This window comes from Vicugna pacos, chromosome 16 (genome assembly GCF_048564905.1).
Source record: "Vicugna pacos chromosome 16, VicPac4, whole genome shotgun sequence".
Classification (NCBI taxonomy): domain Eukaryota; kingdom Metazoa; phylum Chordata; class Mammalia; order Artiodactyla; family Camelidae; genus Vicugna; species Vicugna pacos.
This window is the reverse complement of record NC_133002.1, coordinates 32321305-32339717: the sequence shown is the minus strand read 5'-3', so window position 1 is coordinate 32339717 and position 18413 is coordinate 32321305. Positions and strand designations below refer to the sequence as shown.

General features: G+C 35.2%; 1 protein-coding gene across 7 annotated transcripts in view; it reads left to right on the top strand.

Moving 5' to 3' along the window:
* The window catches only part of SPAG9 (sperm associated antigen 9), a 132983-nt gene that overhangs the window by 92308 nt on the left and 22262 nt on the right, over positions 1-18413 (top strand). For all 7 annotated transcript variants that reach the window (XM_072938687.1, XM_072938686.1, XM_015251314.3 and 4 more), the window contains 11 exons: positions 6740-6797; positions 7839-7991; positions 8461-8512; positions 10156-10286; positions 13400-13456; positions 14474-14647; positions 14950-15079; positions 15777-15866; positions 16119-16286; positions 16716-16887; positions 18140-18358. In XM_072938687.1, the coding sequence (XP_072794788.1) occupies positions 6740-6797; positions 7839-7991; positions 8461-8512; positions 10156-10286; positions 13400-13456; positions 14474-14647; positions 14950-15079; positions 15777-15866; positions 16119-16286; positions 16716-16887; positions 18140-18358 (1404 nt within the window). The remainder of the gene's footprint in view (positions 1-6739; positions 6798-7838; positions 7992-8460; positions 8513-10155; positions 10287-13399; positions 13457-14473; positions 14648-14949; positions 15080-15776; positions 15867-16118; positions 16287-16715; positions 16888-18139; positions 18359-18413) is intronic.

Genomic DNA, 18413 nt, shown 5'->3' with positions numbered 1-18413 from the left:
ATGCATTAAAAGGATTATACAGCATGATCAAGTAGAATTTATCCCAGGTATGCAGGGATTTTTCAGTATCCACAAATCAATAAACATGATACACCAATATTAAGAAACTGAAGAATAAAAACCATCTGATAATCTCAATAGATGCAGAAAAAGCTTTTTATAAAGTTCAACATCCATTTATGATCAAAACTCTCCAGAAAGTGGGCATAGATGCAACATACCTCAACATAATAAAGGCTATATATGACAAACCCACAGCTACCATCATATTTAATGGGGGAAAAGCTGAAAGCGTTTCCTCTAAGATCAGGAACAAGACAAGGATGCCCACTCTCACGACTTTTATTCAACATAATTTTTGAAGTCTTAGCCATCGCAATCAGTTAAGAAAAAGAAATAAAAGGAGTCCAAATTGGAAACGAAGAAGTAAAACTGTCACTGTTTCCAGATGACATAGAAAACCTTGAAGAAGTGAGCAGAAAACTACTAGAACTCATCAACGAATTTGGTAAAGTTGCAGGATACAAAATTAATATATAGGAATCAGTTACATTTCTATACACTAACAATGAAATAGCAGAAAGGAAAATTAAGGAAATAATACCATTTACCATTGCACCAAAAAGAATAAAATACCTACGTACAAACCTACCCAAGGAGGCATAAGACCTATGTACTGAAAACTATAAGACACTGATGAAGGAAATTGAAGATGACATAAACAAATGGAAAGATACACTGTGTTCTTGGATTGGAAAAATCAGTATTGTTAAAATGGCCATACCACCCAAGGCAATTTACAGATTCAATACAGTCCCTATCAAATTGCCAGTGACATTCTTCACAGAGCTGGAATAAAAATGTTAAAATTTGTATGGAAACACAGAAGACCCCAAATAGCCAAAACAATCTTGAAAAAGAAGAATGGAGCTAAGGGAATTACACTCCCTGACTTCAGACTATACTACAAAGCTGCAGTAATCAAAACAGTATGGTAATGCCACAAAAACAGACTCATATATCAATGTAACAGGATAAAAAGTCCAGAAATAAACCCACGCACTTATGGTCAATTAATCTGTGACAAAGGAGGCAAGAATATACAGTGGATAAAAGACAGTCTCTTCAATAAGTGGTGCTGGAAAAACTGGACAGGTACCTGTAAAAGATTGAAATTAGAACATTTTATAACACCATATACAAAAGTAAACTCAAAATGGATTAAAGACCTAAATTTGAGATGAGATACTATTAAACTTCTAGAGGAAAACATAGGCAGAACACTCACAGTTTTTGAACCAGCTCCTGGAGTAATGAAAATAAAAGCAAAAATGAAGAAATGGGATCTAATTAAACTGAAAAGCTTTTGTACAGCTAAGGATATCATCAACAAAACGAAAAGATAGCCTACAGAATGTGAGAAAATATTTGCAAATGATGCAGCTGACAAGGGACTAATTTCTAAAACATACAAACGGCTCATGCACCTTAATATCAAAAAAACAAGCAACCCAGTCCAAAAAGAGACATAAGAGCTAAACAAGCAATTCTCCAATGAAGACATACAATTGGCCAATAGGCACATGAAAAAATGCTCATCATTGCTAACTGCCAGAGAAATGCAGATCAAAACTATAGTGAGGTATCACCCTACACCAGCCAGAATGGCCATCGTTGAAACATCTACAAAGGAGAGATGCTGGAGAGGATGTGGAGAAAAGGGAGCCCTTCTACACTATTAGTGGGAGTGTAGATTGGTGCAGCCATAATGGAGGACAGTACAGAGGTTCCTTAAAAAACCAAAAATAGACTTACCATATGATCCAGCAATCCCACTCTTGGAAATATATCTGGAGAGTAATATAATTCAAAAAGATGCATGCACCCCAGTGTTCATAGCAGTACTATTTACAATAGCCAAGACATGGAAACAATCAAATGTCCATCAACACGTGACTGGATAAAGAAGTGGTACATACATACAGTGGAACGCTACTCAGCCATAAAAAAGAATAATACCATTTGCAGCAACATGAATGGACCTGAAGATCATCATTTAAGTGATGTGGGCTTTAGAGAGAAAGAAAAATGCCGTATGATATCACTTATAAGTGGAATCTAAAAAAAGATAATAAAAATAAGGACACAAATGAACTACTTATTATTTATAACTTAGATGATTAATTTCTTGAATATGTGTAAGCACATTTGACTGTCCTTTATAATTGGATTACCACATTCTGCTGATTCTTAGTGTTTGGGTTTATTGCTTTGACAACTATGTAAGTTTAAAAAGCTAAAGCTCTAATCTGTTCTTAGAAACAATGATCAGTATATATATGTAAACTAAAACAAAATGTGCAGTATATTGTATATATGTATTTACATGCAATATAATGTATATGTGCAGTCAAACTGTAATAATTATACCTAATAAAACTGAAACTGGGGAAAAAAAGAAAAAGAAGAACTTTCAAATGTTTAAACTTATATTCAAATTTATATACAGTAAAATTCACTCTTTTGGTGAATTCTTGGTTGTTTAACACCAGCAGAAGCAATATACATCATCCCCCCAAAATTCCTGCATGCATTCCCTTTGTATTTAACTAGAATGAAGTGCTTTTTAAATTTAGTTTGTATACTCTGCTGCCTTATCCAATATTGAATAATACCATTATTGATGTTGTTGGCCCCAAACTTTTTTGTAAAGCGTTAAGAAGCCACTTAGTACTTAGAAATCATTGTGTTCATTTAAATCAAATATTTTCTGAAAGCGTCCATTGTTTAAGTCAGAAAATTAAGCATAATAAATAGGTTAAAAGCAAAATTCTGATACTCTGGCTTCCTTTCCACTTTGAAAATAAGAAATAGATTGTAAACTACTGTCTTTTCCCTATTGCAGAATTTGATACATTTATCTCTAGAATGTTCCATATTAGATTTTAATATATTACATTAAGTATAGAGATTTATGCCTACATGAATATTTCTTGGTCAAAGATATTAAATGAAATCTCCAGGCATATAGTTGTCCCTTGGCTTCTCTTCTGTTCAGTTCACTGATAGCAATTGAGGTACAATACTCAAGAAATGGAAAGTAGTTAAACTAGCAAAATTGTTCCCCAACGTTCCTTAACTTATCTTTGGTTGATAAATAAGTACATAGTCTATTTCTATGAATTATTATATATTTTTCTAATTACTATGTTGTTGTAAAACTATTCTCTTGTTTTTGCAGTTGTACGTATACTCAGTATTTAGATTACTTTTTTCCAGTTTAATAATTTAAAAGAGATAACCCCCCACAGCTTGTCCTTTAACTTGATCAGCGTCTCATCCCTTGACTTTCTTGTTTTCAGTGATCTTTTTCTTTCTCTTGATTAAATTCTGTATTTTCAACTTCACTATTTTTGCTAACTTCTTCCTGTTACCATTTAAATATGTTCAGGTCACTTCCATTTAAAAAAAAAATACTTCCCACCTCTGACCCCGTATCTTTAGTACCTTCCCACTGTATATCACTCATTCTCCTCCCATTTCTAGTCATACTTTTATGCGGCAGTATCAACGAAGTAGTTGTCTGTTGTGTGCCTAGCACTATTTAGATACTTGTGATACACCAGTGGAAAAAAGACTTAAGTGTGGTTACTTTTAACTAGCAGGATTTCCACTGTCCCACTTGCACCTCTGCAGACTGCAGTCTGGCATTCTGCCCCGCACTAACCTTCCCTGAAGCAACCTTCTTATTTGCTATATCCGAAAGTTCCGCTCACTTATCTCACATGACTTTTCAAATATCATTTGTCTTTAAAACTATCTTTGCTGGGTTTCTGTGACTTCCCTGTATTCTTTCCTGCCTCTGACTATTCCTCTTTAGTCTTCTTTGCAAGATCTGCTTTCTCTGACTTATCTTTCAGATTTCCCTAGCTCAGGCCTTCTTCCATGTTTAGGAAATCTTAGCTCTTGTTTTTTGTTGCTTTCATGGCTAATTGCCCCAAAGATTTTTATCTCCATCCAAGATTTTTTTTCTGGATCCCCAGACTTCCAGACAGCCCACTAGACAACTCTAAGATGATTTGAAGAGCTTCATAGTTCATATACCTAAAGCTCAGTTTGTCAACATCTATGTTGTCCTGTCTTTCAAGGCTGTTCTTTACACCAACAGATAATAATTCAATGAATGACCTCACCATCAGCTCAGTTCTGCTGCTTAAATCTCTCTTCACAACCAGTCATGAAGGATTGTTTGCTTCTTTGCTTTAAAAAAAAGATAATGTATGTATCTCTGTTATCCCTTTCTTGTCTTTGATTAAGTGGCACAACCTCTCCCAGGAATTCTGCCTTGATCCCCTAGTTAAAGCTCAGTTGTCTAGAAATATATTCCCATGGCACTGCACCTTATTAGGCCACTCTTCATACTTCACTGTAATTTTTAATGTACCTGTCTCCTTGTAAGCTCAATGTGGTGAAGATAACTATGACTTTTGCTAACTGTGGAGTCTTGATGGCACTTAGCACAGCAACTAAGTGAATGGATTGCTCTAACAGTTTTGTTTCACCTCTAAATCTATGCTTCTTTATCTTTTGGAATTAAAACTCCTTTATAGGAGAATTTGTAAGAGACTAGTGTACTTTTGAAAAAACGTACCTACAGAAATAGATAAAATTGTGCATACTTTCTCAAGGAATTAACAGATAATTCAGAAGCCCATTTATGGGACCTAGCTTGAGAATCATTGCTAAAATGCAAATGAGATGCCTATTACTTTAAAAACTATCAGACAGGTTTTTGCTCATTAGACCTAAGTTTATCCTTAGTTGAATCTTGAATAGGAACAGGGCCACTTCATATTATGTTTTTCTTAACAGTTACCAGTTTTTATTGACACATTTCAAAGTGAAAATTTGAAGCAGTCCTATTGATCACGTTACATTTATACACTAGATTTTAAGAGAACGCCTCACTGGGAATGTGTAAACTTAAGAAACTACATCATAGGATATAATTTCCATAGAGTACATATTTCGGAAATTTTTTCCTGTTTATAATATACTGTATTGTGTTTGGTTTCTTTATATCTTTTCAATTTCATTGGCTTCTCTCTCTCATTTTGAAATAAATGAGTGTAGATCTTGCTTTCTGAAAACAATCTAATTGAGATTCTCATTCATGTTTTCTCTTGGGCTGCTTACCCAGGGGAATATTCTGGTGTGTATGCTTTTAAATACTTTATTATTACTGCCTTTTAAAGCTAGGTGTTCTTGGCCGCTGTTCTCATTTAATGCTTTCTCATTATTTTTTTCTGCTCAATTATTATTATTATTTTTTTGCCCTGCACATATTTTCAGCTTTTATGCTTATGTGCCTATGTGCTTGAGAGTTTAGCAAACATAGTCATTATATAAACTTTCTTTCAGCCAACCTCAACCCTGTTTCCTCTGACTCTATAGCTTTATTGAAAAGTTAACACTAATATTTAAAGTATTTCACGTATCTTGCCAAAATTCTTTTTTGAATTGAAATTTGGAAATTTTTTCAGTTTGTCTTTATTTTCAGTTTTTAGAGAATACATAGATAGATGATTAAATAAGCTACTGTCTCTGATATCTATTCTTCATGGTAGAAGTACCCTGTTCTTTGAGAATATTTGAGATAATTACAATTTATAATATATAAAATATGAGTCCGTGTGTGAGCATTGAGTTTTTAGCATTCCTAGATTGGTTTTGGTTTAAATTATCTTTAAGTCATCTGAAATATTACCTCTTTTTGAAAATAAGTGGACATGGTAACTCCTTTATCTTATGTTGTTTTCTTTTGAAATATTTTCTTCCCTTTTTAGGGGTGTGTTTTATGTATTACTTCTTTCATTGTATGTGATTTTCCAACATTAACCTATCTTACAGGACTCATTAAATTATTAGGCACAGTTCTATAAATTAACAACTAAACAGAGGTGGCAATTTGAAGAAACCTTATAGTATTGATCTGGGATTTTTCACTCTATATTCGATTTTATTTTGACAAAGTATTGGTAAAGCATTTGTTAAGGTATGACTTACCAGAGCATCCTTATGAATGAAAGACATCATCTTAATTTCTGTCTTTTGCACATCATTATGCCTTAAATCATAACATTGTGATTTCAGATGTTTTTCATATCATGCATAAAACTTACAGATTAATGATCAATTTTAGTGCTGTTTCTTATATAAAACATTTCTTGTTCTTTGTTTTTGCTTTACATGGAATGCATGGGCTTTAAGACCATAATTTCTTTGGTAAGGTTTCATCTGCATTGGAGTTCAGTCTTTCTTATTTCTGCCTGTTCTCTGTTAAGACCTAGTTTTTAGGCAAAGGCCTACCATATCAGATGTGATTTGAAAACAGTTTTTGATCTATATTAATGCTATTCTTTTTTCCCCATAAATACTGCTGCTTTTTAAAATATTTGGCAGAAAAGTCTTTATTCCTTTGAAATACTGTCTATGAGAAACAAAATACAGACTAACAGTTATAAAAAATTGGCTACGAAATCTTTAGCTTTGTTTTTGGTAGATAATTATAATTTTATAGTCCATACAATTAAATATGTCAAATGAAATTATAGACAAAATGAGATTACTAAAGGACAGGTAAAATTTATAAAATTAAGTTTGTGACTATAGCTTACTGTAAGTTTATATGATTTTGATAAATTTATTTTCAAACTTTTTAATCTTTTTTCTTTGATAGGAATGGGTCGTGAAGTTGAGAATCTTATATTAGAAAATACACAACTATTGGAAACCAAGTAAGTATTTACAAAATTTTAACAGTGAACAAATACTGAATTTTCTTCTCATCAAATCAGTGGCACTTCTTTAATTTAATACAGCACAAATGCAGTCTCACTACCCCATCTCCTTCCCCTTCTCTGCGTATGGGCTTGTATGTGCACACGTACACAAATAGTTAATGGGACCTTATCTCACTGATACGTATGTTTCATTGCTCTGTTTTTTTCAGAAACAGATTTTGATCTCCTTTTTACCCTACAAGTATCCATGCCTTTCTCTTAATCTTCTGGTTGTGTCCTTTGTGGTTTTTGCTCCCTCCAATGGGATTTCTATTTTCTTACCTCTCCTCTTGGGGCTTCTGTTATTTCTGTATAAATGTTTTGATCTATACCAGTCTTCCTGTTCAGCACTGTCCTCCACAGTTGCAGGGTCTCAGATGCAACTTGAGACGTCTTAGGCTCTCAAACACGCTGGAGTTTTGTTTAGTGTGATGCGGACTGAGTCACGTGGAAGAGCAGATCAGGCCCCTTTGTTAATTTGCTGAGTCAGAGCAGCTTTGGAACTTCTGTATATATCCAAAACAGAAGGCAGCTGTAATGAGGTCCTGTGCCCACTATACCCAGAAGGAACTAGATCTTGATTTTTTGTTTTCAAGTTTAGGCTTTTTTCTGATTAATTATTAAATGTAGAATCAAGGATTAATTTTACTTTATTGATTAGATAATATTTTTTAGAGCTTATTAACAACACTACCCTTATACTATTTGTTAAAGCTTTAATCTTTCTTAATTCTGACTTTTTTTATAATTAGGTGATCTGCCTTGCTTTATACATTTATTCTTTGATAAGTGGGAGGTGTAAAAACTTAGACCATTGCTTTGTGAATTTTTTTCTTTTTTACCTTTATCTACAAACAGCATCAGGTAGAATACCTTTAAAATATTTGATTATTATTTAGCTTTATGATTGTATAGTTCACTTTAGTCTACAAGAGAAGTAATCTGTGAGTTAGAATATTTTTTTGTAATGGTGCACTTGAACTATGTGTTTCTTAGAAATGCATTGAATGTAGTGAAGAATGATTTGATAGCAAAAGTGGATGAACTGACCTGTGAAAAAGACGTGCTGCAAGGGGAGCTGGAGGCTGTGAAACAAGCCAAAATGAAGCTAGAGGAAAAGAACAAAGAATTGGAGGAAGAGCTTAGGAAGTAAGTTTCCACTATGTTGTTCTAAACCAAGCAGTCTTTTCCATCATGCCACAGCAGTTAGACGTGTAACCCTGAGACTTGGGTGTAACCCAAGTCACAAAGGGCACAGAGCTGCCTAGGGTAGGGTGAACTGCCTGGCTGACTGCCTCCGCTGTGAGCAGACCCTTCCATTTATTGAATATTATAATTTTTTTGTGGATGTAATGATGTGAAAAAGTTAGAACTGTTCAAATATTGCTAATCAGGGAATTATAAACATTCATTATTTTCCTTTACCCAGCTTTAATACCTGTTTTTCTGAGAACAGTGCTATGATAACATTCCCCTAAATGAAGGCAGCTAAATACTCTCTTTGGAAAAAGAAAAGTAATCATTTCATGGTCGTTAAAATTTTTGACTTATTTTTTTATTTTTTAAAATGGTGAAATTAACTCAAGATAACATGTTTTGATTTTTTTCCCTCCACTAGAGCTCGTGCAGAAGCTGAAGATGCAAGGCAAAAAGCAAAAGAGGATGATGATGTAGGTTTATAATTTTGGACTTATTTTCTTGCCTTACCACATGTTAGTATTTCGGAGAAACCTTGTTAATTAGGCTTTAGCTATAGCATTATAAAGATGGGGGGGGGAGTCAAAATCATATTTGTAGTCACGAATAGGATAGGTCATGCTCCCACGTGGTATCCATATGCTAAGCTTTCTAGGTACATATGGTGTGCTCATTTTTCCTCCAGAGGAAACTATTCTCCTGTATTTATTGTTTTCTTAACTTAAAAAAATAAATTATCAGACCACACATACACATATCTTTACAAGGTATTTAATTTTCATTCTTTTTGTGTTTTCTGTGTATTTAGTCTTGGAGATTTGCTTCTTCTCAGTGTTAGGTTTTTGATGTTCACCTGTACTGTAGTACAGTGCTGTAGTTCCTTCATGTTCACTGCTTTGTAATATCCCATTACATGAATGTGCTACAATCTATGCATCTGTTTTCCTGTTAATGAATATTTAGGTTGTTTTCAGCTTTTTACTACCACAAACAATGCTGTTGTTTTGAACATTATAGTGCTAGGCTCTTGGTTTTTCCAGAGGATTTCCAGGGTTTTACAGGGAATCTAGTAGTGAGATTGTTGTGTTGCAAACTCAAAATCCTTTGATCTTTTGTTGTTTGAGTTTTTTTTTAAGGAGAGGTTAAATTCTGTGGCAGGAGGACGAAGGAGGAGACTGCTGAGGGCTAAGCTAAGTTCAGCCTTTTTCTTACAGTCTTGTGCCTTTCATCTTTGATTCAAAATGTGCATACTACACTCAGCAAAACGAAAGCCCTGCAGCTCAGCCAGCCTTTCCCTCCTGAACAGCCTATAGAAATCAGCAGTAGAAGGAACTTGACTTGAGCATTCCCTTTTGGGGTCTTACCATGCTTAACATCCCCATTCTCTCTAAGAATAATTCTGGTTAACACTGCTGTCACCGTCTTACATTTCTTTTGGTGTTTTAGTGATGCATAGCATTGAGTACCTTGGCCAGTAAGTTTACGCTTTACACTAATCTTGAGTGTGTATATGGATTGGTGTTTTTTTTTTTTAAACTCTTTCAATTTATTTATTGTTGAGGGGGAGGTAATTAGGTTTATTTGTTCATGTATTTCTTTTTAATGGTGGTGCTGGGGATTGAACCGAGGACCTCGTGCTCGCTTGGCATGCACTCTACCACTGTGCTGTACCCTCCCCCCCGGATTGGTAGTTTGAGATAAATGAACCTCTGCTGGTACTAACTTGTAACTAATTTCTGAATAACTAGCATTTGCTATAGAACATAAATTTAAAATACTGTTGTGAAAACAGCACTTCCAGGTGAGCATATTAAATCTGTGGAGATAACAGCTTTCTTGGTTATGTTCAAAATCTGCTCTGTTCTCTGTATTTCCTTTATATGTTCAAATTTGTGTATTTATATTCAGAAATTAAATTGTTTACTTCTTTTCACGCATAAGTAATTATTTAAATCTCTTTGTTGATTTTATTTTTATAAGGCTATCTTTAAGTTATCCATTAGATTACAAAAATTAAGGAATGTTAAAATCTTAAAGACTTTTGCTTAAGTCTGAGCTCTAACACTAAAACCGACATAGGCTCCCTGAGTGATCTGTAGCCTTCTTCTCATTATAGAGTGATATTCCCACAGCCCAGAGGAAGCGGTTTACTAGAGTAGAAATGGCCCGAGTTCTAATGGAGAGAAACCAGTATAAAGAGAGGCTGATGGAGCTTCAGGAAGCTGTTCGATGGACAGAGATGATTCGGTTTGTATGAGAAGTACCTCTGGTGTTTTTCTACTTATTGTTTCCTAGGTTTGAATAATTCTTCATTCAGAACTAGAGTCCTGTCTTGGGGATCCAAGGCCCTTGCCCTGTGTACTAGGAGAGATCTAAAGAAATACTGGCAGTTAATAACAGAGTGTGATCAAAGTGGGTGCCTTTTGAGCCAGTGGGGGCTCTTGGAGAATTGTCTGTCCCACAACCTCTAAAAAGCAATTGTTATTACTTAAATGCTGGCCTGTTGACAAAAATAATCAATAAACAATCTTAATAGGAACAGAAAAGGGTTTTATGTGAGCAAGACTGAAAACAGTACCTCAGGAGACAGCCTCTTAGATAACTCTGAGGAACTGCTCCAGAGAAGCATGGTTTTCAGCATAGTTTTATATCTTGTCAGAACAAAGAACATCAGACAAATGAGTGATACATTCCTTCAAGGTTTCAAAAAAACCCAGATCCATGTGTACACAGCAAGCCAGTATGGCTTTGGTACCTGGAAAGGGAAGTTTATCCATTGAAGGAGTACCAGCTTTGATGTCTTAGGAAAAGAAGGCATTTAACCTTTATTTTAAACATGGACATTCTTGACTTCTGGTCATTGCACCCTTTTGTTTAATAATTAAAGCAGATGTACAATATGTTTGATAGATCACAAACAGGCTTTAGTTAGCATAAAATTTGAGTTAAATTATGTTTAAACAAGAATGACTTCCCATAGTTCAACATGTGAAAATTTCTTTCAACAATTATTTTTCAAAGGAATGTAGAAATTGACACTACTTTTGCAATAATATCAGGAAGAGATAAAAATTTCGCATATTAAATAGGAAATCAGTCATTTTTACTCATTGTCTTCGTGTAAAATAACTCCTGATTTTTCCCCCTTTCTGACTATTCATGCAAAATGCAACTTCCATTGACATCTTTGTCAGTTGGATCTTAAATATCATGTAATGCTGCCATCTAACGGTCACATCCTCAGTAACAGCATGCCTTACTTTAATTTTAGAATTAAAATTACTTGAGAAATTTATGAATTAGATGCCCCCTAATTTGCCCATATTTTTGAGTTTGGATTGTCCCACCAGATCTACTAACAACAGAGCACAGTGACATACTGTTTTAAAGTTTATGAACATATTTTCTAACACCTAGCTTTTATTTCCTTATAATTAAATCATTTACTTAATACTAATGAATGAAACGTATTGCATAGCAAAGTTGCAGTATGTAAAAATTCTAATTGCTTATAGCTGCTAAGAAGGAAGATCAGTGTTCTAATATTTATTTGTTGGGCAAAGAAACTAATGTACTAATAAGTATATTCTTATTTCCAGCTTTTAAAGGATATTAAATAAATAATAAATATATTAAAAAATGAGGCATATAGGCAGGCTCCACTTTTAATTACTATTTTTAATTCTAGAAGCAAATGATAGTCCACAAGTGAAAAAAATGGGAGCTTTCTTTTAGCATTCTCCAGTGAATTAGAAGATGTTTTAAATTTAGTATTAAAAAAAATAAAAGATCTCTAAGGAGGACATACAAATGATCAATAGGCACATGAAAAAATGCTCTGTGTCACTAATTATCAGAGAAATGCAAATCAAAACTACAATAAGATATCACCTCACACCAGTCAGAATGGCCATCATTCAAAAATCCACAAATGACAAATTCTGGAGAGGCTGTGGAGAAAGGGGAACCCTCCTACACTGCTGGTGGGAATGCAGTTTGGTGCAACCACTGTGGAAAACAGTATGGAGATTCCTCAAAAGACTAGGAATAGACTTACTATATGACCCAGGAATCCCACTCCTGGGCATATATCCAGAAGGAACCCTACTTCAGGATGACACCTGCACCTCAATGTTCATAGCCGCACTATTTACAATAGCCAAGACATGGAGACAGCCTAAATGTCCATCAGCGGATGACTGGATAAAGAAGAAGTGGTATATTTATACAATGGAATACTACTCAGCCATAAAAACCGACAACATAACGCCATTTGCAGCAACATGGATGTCCCTGGAGAGTGTCATTCTAAGTGAAGTAAGCCAGAAAGAGAAAGAAAAATACCATATGAGATCGCTCATATGTGGAAATCTTAAAAAAAAAAAAAAAAACAGAAATAGACTCATAGACATAGAATACAATCTTGTGGTTGCCAAGGGGGCGGAGGGTGGGAAGAGATAGACTGGGATTTCAAAATTGTAGAATAGATAAACAAGATTATACTGTATAGCACAGGGAAATATATACAAGATCTTATGGTAGCTCACGGAGAAAAAAAACGTGACAATGAATATATATATATGTTCATGTATAACTGAAAAATTGTGCTTTACACTGGAATTTGATACAACATTGTAAAATGATTATAAATCAATAAAAAATGTTAAAAAAATAAAATAAAAAATTAAAGAAGTCAGAAGGGGGCTCTGATAGTGATGGCAAAATTCTTACAGTCTTACTAAATCAGTTTAGAATGCTTTACAGAAATTTTTTTTGTTGAATTACCTGTCAGTGCAGTTTATTTTTTATCCTGTTCAGCTTTCCAGTGATACAAAAATTTTAGTCCTGTGAAAAATGGCCCATCAGAACTAGTTTTTGAGATCTGGAAATGTTAGATGAATGACACCTTTATATAGAGACAAGGATTTATAAGGCAATATTTTGATAAAAGGGAGAGTTGAGGGATATCGCTTCAATAAAAAATTTGAATATTAATATTCAGGCTTGTTGGCTGGCTGTCCAGCACAGATGACAATCTTGTCTCTATCAATAGACTGTGCTCCTTGCAGGAGGGATGGTATTTATTTACATTAGTTGTTTTGGCCTTAATGGACTGACTGACACATGATAGATCAAAATAACTGAACTTGTTGCCTCTCCTCTGTGTGTTTCATGGACTTCTTGGGTCCCTTGTTCTTCAGGTAGAAAGCTGGAATGCCTCACTAATAACACATTTTTTTCCCTTCTTTCCCTCCCTCCCCCTTCTCTCTCTCTCCCCCTCCTCCTCCCCTTCCCTTCTCCCTCCCTATCTCTCCACCCCTGCTCTCCTTCCCTCTTTCCCTGTTTCCCTTTCCTTATAGAGCATCAAGAGAAAATCCAGCCATGCAGGAAAAAAAAAGGTCAAGCATTTGGCAGTTGTAAGTATCTAAAAACACATAATGACATTAGACAGTACTTTCAGACAAGAAGTTTAGAGTAAAATTTATTTTCAAGAATAATTTTGTGTCTTCTTACTTTCTTTCTTAAATTTAGGGTATATAGCTAAACTGAACTTTTTCTTTTTGGTATGTAGTGTGCCAGATCGGTAAGGCTGTTCTTGAGGACAAAAAAAATCATACTGTTGTAAGCTGCATCACGTTGCTTATGCATTTGGTGGAATCTTCTGCTAAATTAAATAAAATAATGGGGAATTATTCTTAGAGTTGTTAATTTCCTAGATTCCCCATTAAGTAAGTTACTGATTCACTGGTTGTGTGATTGTAAGGAGCTTTATAAAGTAAAGAATTAGTGTTTTTGTTTGTGGGGTTTGAGCAGTGTTTAAGTGTGTGTTTTGGACTTGAACTATGTTTGTGCCAGAAGTACTGTGCTTAAAACTTACCCCTCTTTGGTGAATCAGCTATTTAATAGAAACGATTTTTTTTTGAGTAAATGTAAAAATTGTTATTTAAATTAAGGTTTAAGAAAATGTATTAAGATGTGTGTTAAAATAGTAATAGATTTTCTTGTACTTTATTATGACAGTTTTTAGAATTGGCTTACTAAGCTTCTGTCCAAACTATGCAGCTATAACCTTGCTGTTTAACAACCACTGTTATATTGCACCAAGTAGGAGCTGGCTAAAGGAACCATCTTATTTTATTTCTTCATTACAAGAAGTTCCCTGTACTTAAGAGCTTCTTCCTTTCATTATGAGAATTGCTAATTAAAGAACAGGATCTGCCATTCTAAGCAATAGTTTCACTTTCTTGAATGTCTGAGTTTGGCTGTTTGTTACCGCTAAGGTTGTAGTGTGACTACAACCTTTTTGCCTGTCTCTCACTCATTGCCTTGTAAAAGCTCGCTGGAATTTGTAGAAAATTATAGATTGTTCTTCACTGTGCGTATAATACATACACACATGCACTCACGCACACATCCTCTTATTTTCATTTTAGCTTCAGCCGACTTTTCAGCTCCTCAAGTAACACTGCTAAGAAGCCCGAACCACCCGTTAATTTGAAATACAATGCACCCACTTCTCATGTTACTCCTTCAGTCAAGAAAAGAAGCAGCACCTTATCTCAACTCCCTGGGGATAAGTCCAAAGCCTTTGATTTCCTAAGTGAAGAGTAAGTATTTTTGAGACTAGGGTTTATGCCCCAAATAACTTAATAGTTCGGAATATTCTTACCCCTTATCAGATTAGCTGTGAGGGTTTGGATATGTCTATAAAGAAACTATTCCTGTAACTTGGCTACCTTGAAGTAAAGTAACATATCTCAGAGACATTAACATTAAATTATACAGTGTCTGTAAAGTGTCTGATGCCAAAGTAATGTTTTCTTGTTATTTTTGCTGTTTTAGCAGAGTGGGGGAGATGAGCTGATGTTATATTCACTTAACTAAAAAGGGAAATTTCCTTTCCTTTTAGAACTGAAGCTAGTTTAGCCTCGCGCAGAGAACAAAAGAGAGAACAGTATCGTCAGGTGAAGGCGCACGTTCAGAAGGCAGATGGTAGAGTGCAGGCTTTTGGCTGGAGTCTGCCTCAGAAGTACAAGCAGGTAACGTGTGAACACGGTAAGAGCATCTAGCAGGAGATGCAGGGGGAGCGGAGTGTGCCCGATCGTGAAAGACTCGAAATACACATCCGAAACCCGCTCATTTCAAGCTGCATGGATATGGCCCATGTTTAGAGAAGTGTTGAGGGCAGTGGTTTTCAGGCTGTTTTCTAGAGCCCTGCAGGTCAGAAGAAATGCCCCTGAGTCTGTGAGGAGGGAGAGGGGTCAATAGGAGGAGTGCATGGGGCTTGAGGTTATCCTGTTCTGTTTTAATATTTGAAGATTTCATTAAAAAAAAAAAGCATCTATTGTTTAAAATTTTTAAGACGCCATTGTCATGGAACCTTTCAAAGTTAACTTAAAGCTCAATTCAGGTCGTCAGGAACTTGGCTTGTGCATTCCGTGTTCCCTACCTCAGACACAGGCACGCGTGCCCACATACACTCACTCCCACAAACATACAGGCACTAACAGCTGCGTGAAGTAGTGTATCTTTTCTGAGCTCCCATAGCATCTTATTTTCTCTAATTGCCATTTGATTTTGTGCTTATTTTTCAAATAAGAATGACAAAATTAAATGGAACTTGATTTGAAAGAGTAAATATGTAACAGCACCGCTTGCCTATGTCTCAGTGGTTCTGTGAGTTCACTTCTGATGAGTCTTACCAGTGTGTCTTTCTCTCCCCTCCCCAATTGTTAGGTAACCAATGGACAAGGGGAAAATAAGATGAAAAATTTACCTGTGCCTGTCTATCTCAGACCTCTAGATGAAAAAGATACATCAATGAAGGTAAATTAATTTTGAAGTTAAAGGTAGTATTACTTAAACTGTGGTTCAATTTTTTTTAAAAAACCAAAAATATTTAAATTCTGTTTCTGTGGGCAAGGTTATTGTCCATTTTGTAGTTTTATACTAGAGCTCTTTGGACATTAGAGATCTCTATTTGTAATCATTAGATGTTTTTAAAGAAATGTGAAAACTTCTATATAGTTTTAGAAAGAAAATGACTTAACACCATTTTTCTGTTTAAACCCAAAAAAGCTGTGGTGTGCTGTTGGAGTCAATTTATCGGGTGGGAAGACTAGAGACGGCGGTTCTGTTGTTGGAGCAAGTGTATTTTACAAGGATGTCGCTGGTTTGGACATAGAAGGCACTAAACAGCGAAGTGCATCTCAGAGTAGTTTAGACAAGTTAGATCAGGAACTTAAGGTAAGTGTGTGCACTCACGTTTGACCTGGTTTCTGAGACTATTAGTTTAGCTCTTTCATCTAAAACTGACTTCTGGATCCATTACTTACTGTGCCTTTGCTTACTCCTCACCACCCTCCCCACCTTTTAAATCAGTTTACTGAGGTATATTTTACATATAATAAAGTGTACACTCGGAATAGGTATAATTCAGAGAGTTTTGACAAATGTATGCACCCAGGTAAGAGCCATCACAGTCAAGATATACAATGTTTTTTTTCACTGATGTGCTTTAACTGTTAGTTTTTAGTCTTCTAATTATTATTGAAAGCTGGTTATCTGGAAATAAACTTGGAATAGTATTGGCCTTTGCTGTAACAGCACAGCCATATAAATATTTATACATACATATCATTTTAAACATTCATTTTCCTTACTTTGCCTATGCAGGAACAGCAAAAAGAGTTAAAAAATCAAGAAGAATTATCTAGTCTGATCTGGATCTGTACCAGCACTCATTCAGCTACAAAAGTTATCATTATTGATGCTGTTCAACCAGGCAACATCCTAGACAGTTTCACTGTTTGCAACTCTCATGTACTGTGCATAGCAAGCGTACCAGGTAAGAGTGACCTGTGCTCCTCTCTTCCCACTGTCCACTTCTCCTTCCTGGCAGGAGCTGATTGGTTCCTGGTGATACAGTTGTGCACAGCTCTCTTGTGGAGTTGATGTTCTAATTGGTGAAGACCAAAAATAAAGTAGAAACAAATCACTAAGCTAGATATTTTCAGTTGCTGTGAAGAAAATAAAGCAATGGTAATGTGAGAAGATGCATAGGAGGCAGAGGGCAAGGGGCTATTTACATTGATTAGTAAGGTAAGGCCTTCTAAAGTTCTGGATTAAGTGTTATCTGATGTTAAAACATTGGTTTAAAAATTAAAGAGGTTTATGATATATCTACACATCCATAAGAAGGAAAGAGATTCTAATATATGCCATAATACAGATTAACCTTGCAAACATTTATGCGAAGCAGACTAACCCCGACAAATATTGTATGATTCTACTTATATGAGCTGTCTAGAGCAGATTCATAAAGACAGAAGTAAGTTAGAGACTACCAGAGGCAGGGGTTCGGGGAGCAGAGAGTTATTGTTTAATGGATGCAGGTTTTCTTGTGGGGTGATGGAAGAGTTTTGGACATAGATAGCTGTGATGGCTGCACAACTCTGTGAATGTAATTAATGCCACTGAATTGTACACTTAAAAATGGTTTTAAAATGGCAAATATTATGTAGTATATATGTATGTATATTTTACTGTAATAAAGTTTTTTATGTGATAAGAGTAAAAACAGCTTTCTAAATAAAGGGAACCGAAGAGATTTAACCTTTATATGGTAAATGCTTAGTTTTTAAATGTGTTAACTAATATCTTAAGGCACTGTATATACCTTGGGTGTATTAATTTTTAATAGTGGTGAAAGTTGATGTTTCAAATAGTAATCTTGATTATTAAACATTTTTTCACTGACTTGTCAGATATACTTAGATTTCGTTGTTTTTAACCTCAATTGGTGGCTGCTGAAGAGCTCATAGTGAGAAGAGAAGTGTCATTTCTGACATTTTCATGTTTACTTGTGCTTGCATTAATAAGAGTATTATCTTAATTTTTTAAGCTACTTTCTCAATTTGTGAATTGAAACTTAATTAGTTTAAATAAAATTTAAATTGACCATCTTGGCAGTATATTTGAATAGCTATGTGCCCTACATTCACACTCTTATTTCAAACCTATAGTTTTCTCCTATAGGAGAAAATGCTGTTGATAGGAGTTTACTTAGCTATTGAAAGAAGGTTTATCTTGTTTTTCAGGAGCACGAGAAACGGACTACCCTGCAGGAGAAGAGCTTTCAGAATCTGGACAGGTAGACAAAGCGTCTTTATGTGGAAGCATGACAAGTAATAGTTCAGCAGAGACAGACAGCCTGTTTGGAGGCATCACGGTGGTTGGTTGCTCTGCAGAAGGTGTGACAGCAGCTGCCACTTCCCCTAGTACCAATGGAACTTCTCCAGTGATGGAAAAACCACCAGGTATACCTGTCCTCCTTAGATACCATCTGTATAGAGCCTGCGCCTGTCCCAGATG